The sequence below is a fragment of the Cornus florida genome, unplaced genomic scaffold, assembly GCF_030987335.1.
Source record: "Cornus florida cultivar Cherokee Brave unplaced genomic scaffold, ASM3098733v1 CherokeeBrave_3.0.0_Hap2_Chr01, whole genome shotgun sequence".
Classification (NCBI taxonomy): Eukaryota; Viridiplantae; Streptophyta; class Magnoliopsida; order Cornales; family Cornaceae; genus Cornus; species Cornus florida.
The window spans coordinates 116,602,715-116,610,830 of NW_026775571.1; the positions used below are offsets into that span (position 1 = coordinate 116,602,715).

Genomic DNA, 8,116 nt, shown 5'->3' on the forward strand with positions numbered 1-8,116 from the left:
CGTAGAGTATGATACTGAGGATAATTTCTCCCCAGTTGCATTATTCATTATATAATCAATATAACAATTGTGTTTCTATATTTCCTTAAGCATATTGCAAGTTAAGTTGAGAGGGGAAGCTATTAAGGTAGTATCTGTGTTTATTAATCATGTTAGTAGTGCAGTCCCTACAGAGACTTTGTGTTGAGGGAAGTTTTAAAGTTGTGTGGGGTTACAATAATGTAATTGTTGAAGGTGATTGACAACCAGCTTTGTGGTCGCGACCCTCTGTTTCTGGGATGCATGTTCTTATTGAAGATGTATCTTCCTTGCTAGCTAAATGTTCTGGTTGTGTGCTGAAATGGATGCCTAGGTGTAGTGATGCTGCTGCTCACTGTGCAAGTAAAATTGCTCTAGTAGGAGTGAAGTAGCAGCTAGAAGGGGTGATGGAGATTGAGATTTGTGGTCTGATGCTTGGTTACAGGTGTTGGCTTTTGATTGTATATGTTCTTAGTTTATTTTAATCCTTTGTTGTTTTTCAGTCAGTGGGAAAAAAATAAATAATAATTATTTGTAGTATTGTATTAATATAATTAACGTGAGAATACATAATTTAGTGATTTCGCTTTAGGCCCCAAACTGCATCAAGCCGCCATTGCAATAATGGATCTAGATTCAGTTGGTGACAAACATTTAAAGTGATTTTTAACAAGCTTTTTGACACAACCACAATTGGATTATCATGTTTTGATATTGAACAAAATAATTCAATGTGTGGTTAAATTTAGTGTATTCAAGATGATTAACTTTTTACTGATGTTATCTTTTGTGGAATGTTTTTTTTGGTAAATCTGTAAATATGTGTGTGTGTGTGTGTGTAGAATAGATGCGTATATATATTGCATTGGACGATGGCTAGGAATGGATCTACAAGATCTGCATGCTTGAGACTTGGAGAGAGGTTGTATAGTGGTTAGTAAGCCAAGTTAGAAAAAGTTTGAAGGGCTGCCCCATTTTCTTGTGACGTGGTTTGTAGCGCAAGAGGGGAGGAAGCTCCTATTTGGGTGTTAAAGCATTCCATCTTGAGTTATCCATTTTTTGGGGTTAAAGGGGATGGCATTGTAATTCCATTGTGGATAGTTTGAGAGTTTAGTGGGCTTGTGGTAGGGGTCTCGTGTAGTAGTTCTCTTGGATACACTCCCCCCTTTCTGGATGGTTTAAGAAAGTTTAGTGGACGGTTGGTTTGGGATGCATTTTGAGGATTGGGAGGTGGAGGAGAGCCTTGTTCAGCTTTTAGCTATGTTGTATTGTCGTCAGATTGACGAATGAGTGGGGTTGGGTACCTTCTTCTCATGGGAGATTCATGGTCCCTTTTTATATAGGAGGTTATTGGATGTGCAGGAGAGTCCATTCCCTTGGAGTGCTATTTTGTGTATAAAAGTCCAGTTGATGCTGGCTTTTTCGGATGAATTTGACGATCAACAATTCGAGGAGAATGTCAGATCATTGTCGATAGATGTTGTATGTGCAAGAGAGATGAGGAGTTTCAGTGGTTAGGGAAGGATGGGATATGCTTCTTGCCTTGTTTGGTGTTCGCTTGTTCATGCCATTATTTTCGATGGGCATGGATGAAAGCTTGGAGAGGGTATATAGTGAGCAAGCCCACTTGAGACCTTTGGAGGGTTGCTCCTTTCTAGATGGCGGGAGAGGAATAGGAGATCCTTGGACGAGGAAGAAACTCCTATTTGGGCTTTTAAATTCCTCGTATTCTTATGATATAAGGAGTAAATTTTTTTGGGTTGGTGACAGTTATTGTGAAGCTGTGGAGGATATCTCATTGTTTGGATAATTTGAGTCCTTGTGGCTGTGCGTAATTGTACAATGGTAAGTATCTTTGTACTATATTTATAGTTACAACTGATATAAGTTTATTATTAGTTATAAATAAAAATAAAAATAAAAATGGTACTTATATTTGAATCTATATATATATATCTAAATTCTAGTACACGTAGAATCTTTTAATTTTATTGTTGGAAGATGTTAATAATGAGAAAACAGATCTAAGACTGGGATTCTTGGTACTGCCTCAATCACCGACCAACCGCCGCCCTCTATTTTACTTACTTTACTCATATTCCTCCACTTCCCTTTTGAACCTGAAAATTTCATTCATATTAGAAGTAAAAATAAAAATTGTATAATGTAATAACAGCTTTTATGCTATGTTTGGTTGGTTGGAGGGAATGATTGAGAAGGGATAGACGAAACTTTTTGTGTTTGGTTGGAGAGAAGGGAAGAGATGAATGAACAGGAGGGATGCCTCATCCCTCTTTCTTCTTGTTTTTCTATCCCTCCAAAATTGGAGGGGAGAGAAAATAAATAACTATTTGTACATATATAATTTTTAATTTTAACCTTTTTAAAAAAAAATTAAAATGGATAACTTATTATTTTATACAGCGAGGATATATTGGTAAAAAAATATACGGGAGTATAAAAAATAAAAAATTCTCCTCTCTATTCCATAAACCTTGAACCAAGAATCATTACCGACATTGAAGCAATAAAGATTAGTGACATATTCATCCATTGGGTTGGTGTTTTTTTTTTTTTTTTTTTTTTTTTTTTTTTTTTTTTTTTTTTTTTTGGGTAAGATATTTTTATAGCAGATGAAAAAACTTGTACAAGTCTCTAAGGTGCCATACCTACCATAAAATAGAAGGTACGCGATCTTCTGCCCTGAAGGTCGTCTATACCAGGATGGCAGGATGAGTATGGAGTTGTCTGAAGATGGGGTTGTCGATCCTTTCCAAATTCCTTCAGGCCTCAACCTCAACTGAGAAGATATATAAAATTGATGACCATGTATCATTTGCTGTGGCTGGAATAATGTCTGATGCCAACTTGTCAGGGTGAATTTTGGGTGATGATGGAATATGGTGTGACGTGGTCTTGGACTAAAGTTTTTTGATTGAAATTTCACATTTTAAATTAGTTTCCATGACGAATGATGAATTATTGTTAGTGACTGACTCCATGAAATTCGTTTTATACAACAAAAGAGAGGAGACCGGTAGGGATCTAATACTTGGAGGAATTCCAGATGCTAGTGTGTGTAAAGTAGGAGGCTATGTGGAGAGCCTCATGTCACCCATCAGGGGAGATTGAATTAGTGGTCATTCTTATAATTTAGAAAAGATAGAATGGTTTTGAATAACCAACCAAGCTGTGTTTTCCATTTTTTTTTTTTTTTTTTTTAATTTGCTTTCTCTCTTTTGTTATATAAGATAATTTTATAACACATCAAAAAACATGTACAATGCAAGCCTCTAAGGAGGCAAACCTACCTTAACATATAAGTTTTGGAACAGGTTTTTGCTTTTGGTTGGGCCAAGCAAGACTAGGTTTGTCATTTTACTATCTTGTCCTTATCTTTTATATACCATATAGTAACATAGATTAGGATGAAAATCGTTAAAATGTGTTCTTAAGGAAAGAAATCGAAAAATTCTTTTACCTAAATTGTCGATTACATAGTCCCTCGTTCCCATTAGAACTCTATTTATATATAAATTAACAAAAATACAGATAGTAATCAAACCACAAAGAAAATTAACAAAAATACAGATAGTAACCACAAATAATAGGACATGGTTGCTTTAAAAACTTTGGCACAACAATGTAACCACTCCACAAACTAGGATAGTTCTGGGATAATGCAGTTTGGAACGTGTAATAATTTTTTATATGTTAATTTTATACAAATAAATGCAATATGAAATATTATCATATATCGAAAATTATTACGTGTTTTGTTTTTTTCATTCTAAGTGTATTATATGCGTTGTGTCAAAGATTAATGTAATTTGATATAAAGTATTACGTTGTTTTTACAACACACTGGACCCTATCTGTGTAGGAGAGAATTTCATGTCACCACTCACCCCTACCTTAAGAGCTTATTGTGAATTTAAATCTATATTGACTTTAATATTACTTTTCTTACATATTCTATCATTATCATTTCATTTCTTTTTAATTTTAAATTTTTAAAGAAATTGAAAAATTAACAATTTTATTTCCCTTCTTTACGTTTATACTCACATCTAATATTGCCATACTTTACCAATAAGATTTATAATATTGCAATTAAATTTATCATTACTATGTATATAATAGCCGATCATTTAAAAATAAATATGTAGTAAGAGTAATATGAATTGCAATTATATCTTTTTCAAATTAAAGAACTGCAATTAGTAGGTGTACGTTAGTGGGTGTTACTCAAGCAGGTAGAGAGCACTTAATTAAGTTAGGACAAATTTAAATTCCTAGTCCAGCTGTAACCGACAAATTATAATTGTGTAATTTTGGCACTATTTTAGATTACAAATCGTGCAAAAAAATATTTATATTTACAATTCTACATAATATACTCCTCTGTTCTGTATTAATAGCCCATTTTTTATTTTTAAATTATTTCAAAATATTTATTCCTTTAAAAAAATAAAATAAAATAAAATAAATGCAATACTTTTATCATTATCTTTAGGGTTAAATGCTCCGACGCCTCTCACATTTACCTTTATTGATCATGGATCAGTGAAAAAAAAAAAAAAAAAAATCTAAACCTCTTTCAGGTTTGGTTAACTTTTCCGTTAGTTAATTGTTAGGAAAGTGAAAAGACAACTAATTAAAAAAATATAATGACAAAACTATCCCCAATTTAAATGACAAAAATATCTCTCATAGACTAATATGGAGTACCTATTCTCTTATTTGTGAAATTGAAGACAATAATGCTAAACAACATACCAGTATAGCACATTTATTTTGTGTTTTTTCCTACTGTCAGTATTGAAATGAAAATAGAATACTGCAAATGAGGAAAATAAGCAGGAAATATCAGTAGAGTAAAGAAATGCAAAAAAATCAGAAAAGTGAAGAAAAGGTGACCATAGAACTGAGAACCTTTCTTTAGTTTAGAATGAAAAAAGTTGTCCAGTTATTGATTGCAATATTACTTTTTTATTGACTTATTGATGCTTAAAACTACATTAATCTTAATTTCAAGAAGCAATGAAAGAGAAGTTTTCAGAAGTTTCTCACAATTCTGATGGTACCAGACTTATCGTAAATGATGTTGAGATAGTGGAAAACCAATTAGGTATCAGAAAGGGATATCGTCGTGGGTTCGAAAATGGTTTTGTAGCTCCAAGCCTGCGTTCATCCTCATCTTTTGAAGAGGCTTCTAGAAAAAGGGTGAAAAATGTTGAACAAAAAAATGCAGAACTTACGGAGAAAGTTACAAGTTTAGAGGAGAAGTTAGATACAATTCAGAAGCTACTTGAGCAGCAACAACACCTCCTTGAGCAGCAACAACAGCAGCAACAACAACTCCTTGAGCAGCAACAACAGCACCAACAGCCGCCACCACCATGGTTCCACCAATATCAACATTCTCCATCACATTCCCAACAGCAGCATACCCCGCCAAGCTGGTATCAGCAACCACCAACAAGCACCTGAATGAACTATAAAGACAATTATTTTGGTAGATATATTTTGGAACTTTTTGATGGCTAGCTAGCTGATTTCTAACTATTTTGGTATGTGTATTTTTTGGCATGCATTTTCATGATTTCATTCAGTTTAAAATGATGTTTTAATTTTTGAGGATGTTTGGAACCATTTGATGTTAAAGCAGCTAGTACATACTTTTAGTTGTTTACAAAATTGGAGAATTTGTAGTTTCATAATGAGATTAAGAGATGGTTTGTTGGCACTTTATTATTGTGATAATCAATTTTTTTCTTTTTAGAATGATGTTGTGGATGTATGTATTTTTTAGTTCCGGATGTTTTCGTTTAATAACTTTTTCTAGAACACAAATTCAGCCGAGCAAAAACCAAAAATAATAATAATAATAATACAAATTTAATAATAATAATAATAAAATCATATTTGGGACAGTAAATCATATTAGGGACAGTACAAGCTGTGTCTAATAAGTATTGTAATTAGGGGCAGACAACAAACTGTCTCTAAAATATCGATTGTTAGGGACAGTAAATGTCGTCCCCAATAATGAATCAATAGGACTATTAGGGACAGTAAATACCGTCCCCAATAATAAATCAAAGGGGACGGTATTATTTGGGACAGTAAATCCGTCCCTAATAAATCGGCCTATTTGTGACAGTATCTCCGTCCCTAATAAATCAAACGGGGACGGTCTTATTTGCGACAGTAAGTCCGTCCCTAAAGGTTGAACTTTTTAGGGACGGGCAACTTTTACCGTCCCTAAAAATCTTTTGGGACACAACTATTAGGGACGGTCGATTTCGATTATTAGGGACGGTCTTAGGACTTTTAGGGACAGATTCGACCGTCACTAAAAACCTAATTTCTTGTAGTGTTAGGGCATAATCCTTACTTGATCAGCGCCAGTTGAGCCTCCCGCAACTCCTTTTCTAAGTCATCCTTAGACCTTGGAGTTTCCTTAACCATCGGCTTCTTTCCTTCAGCCTTGCTTTCTCTGTTAGCTGAAGTATCCTCAAAATCAATTCTTCTCCGTGGCCTGCTGGCCATTGAGATTTCGACCACGTTACTGCTGACCAAGGCTGGGAATGGATCACTGTCAACGCTCATCACCTCTTCTTCTTCTCCGGGAACTTCCATGCCCCCTTCTCGATCTGTACCTGAATCACATTACGAAAGACAACACAATTATTAGTTGCATGATTCCAGGAGTTATGATATTTGCAATACTCTCGACCCTTGATTTCATCAGCTGAAGGTATTTTATGTACCCCAGTGACTTTGATAATTTTATCAGACAACAGGTGGTCAAAGATTTGCTCTGCTTTACTTATATCGAAAGCATATTGTTTGCCAGCCTCAAAGATATTCCTTTTGGCTGAAGATGATGAGGGTTGAACACCGCTAACAGTCTCTAAGGGCTTAGCTAAAGCTTTACATACATATGGTTTTTTTGAAATAATTTCAACAGCATCGACCTCTAGGTCATCATATACTGTATCAACCATGTGTATTTCATAATTAGGGTCCTTATAATAGGTCCCCTGAGAGGAGTTTTTCCTCTCGTTTTCCTCTCGTAAGATTTTTTCATACTTGGTAACCCTATCGGCTAATTGGAACAAATCTCCACAATGAGTACCCTCGAACTTCTTTCGTAATTCAAAGTCTAAACCGCGAAGGGCCAAGTTAACAAACTCTTCTTCAGGCAAAGTAAGTTGGCACCTATTTCGTGCCTTCTTAAACCTAGCCAAAAATGTCTCAACATCCTCATTTGACAACTGATGGATCCTAGATAGGTCGGACATAGAGACTTCTGGTTCTGTCCTATAGAACTGATCATGGAACACATTCTGCATCTGTTGCCAAGTGTGGATGGAATTTGGTGGCAAGTTTAGATACCACTTGAAGGCAGTCTCAGTGAGGGTGTTAGAGAATAACTTCATTTTATACCAATCGTTGTTGCTGAGTGGACCACATTTTAATGTGAAACGGCCAATGTGCTCAAGAGTCAATTGGTTGCCTTCTCCTGAGAAAGTTGCAAAGTTTGGCACCCGAAAATTTTGGAGAAGGTCCATCCGATCTATCCAGTCAGGAAATGGGTGCCTAAAAGTAGATCGAGTAGCCCTTTTTAAAGCTGGTCCTTACTGTTCTTGTATGACCTCAGCTAATTGCTCCCTAGTCATGACCATAGGTGGGACTTGGTTCTGAAAAGGGACATTGGGCCAAGGGTTATGTCCCTCTTGCCCCCCTGGGTTCGCAGCCTGAGGTGGCAAGACTTGAGGTTGAAAATGAGGAGGTCGACCATTAGGTTGGTCATGATTCCTCCATCTTGGTCGTTGGTGACCATTCACTCCTTGCTCTACTGGATAGACTTGTGGTGGAATTGGAGCTATTGGTCGAGGACCATTAACCATGGGATGTGGTTGGGCACCTCTTTCTGGTTGACCAACTTGTTGAGGAGGAAACTGGTCCACGAGTCTATCATTCTGGTTTTCTAACCTAGGCGGCTGAGCAATAACCTGCCTATCAATACGAGTCACTAAGGCATTAATCACCTCATTCAACTGTTGGAGCTGAGTATTAGTCATGTGGG

General features: G+C 35.7%; 1 protein-coding gene across 1 annotated transcript; it reads right to left on the reverse strand.

Moving 5' to 3' along the window:
• Nucleotides 1–6,632: 6,632 nt before the first annotated feature.
• Nucleotides 6,633–7,598, reverse strand: LOC132281486 (uncharacterized). The gene has a single exon (XM_059783189.1). It carries the CDS (start codon nt 7,596–7,598, stop codon nt 6,633–6,635), a length of 966 nt encoding a protein of 321 aa, XP_059639172.1.
• Between the last annotated feature and the right edge of the window lie 518 nt (nt 7,599–8,116).

Bases quoted from the DNA above. Each gene is read 5' to 3' on its own strand.
- LOC132281486 (XM_059783189.1), bottom strand. From the start codon at position 7,598: ATGGACCTTCTCCAAAATTTTCGGGTGCCAAACTTTGCAACTTTCTCA.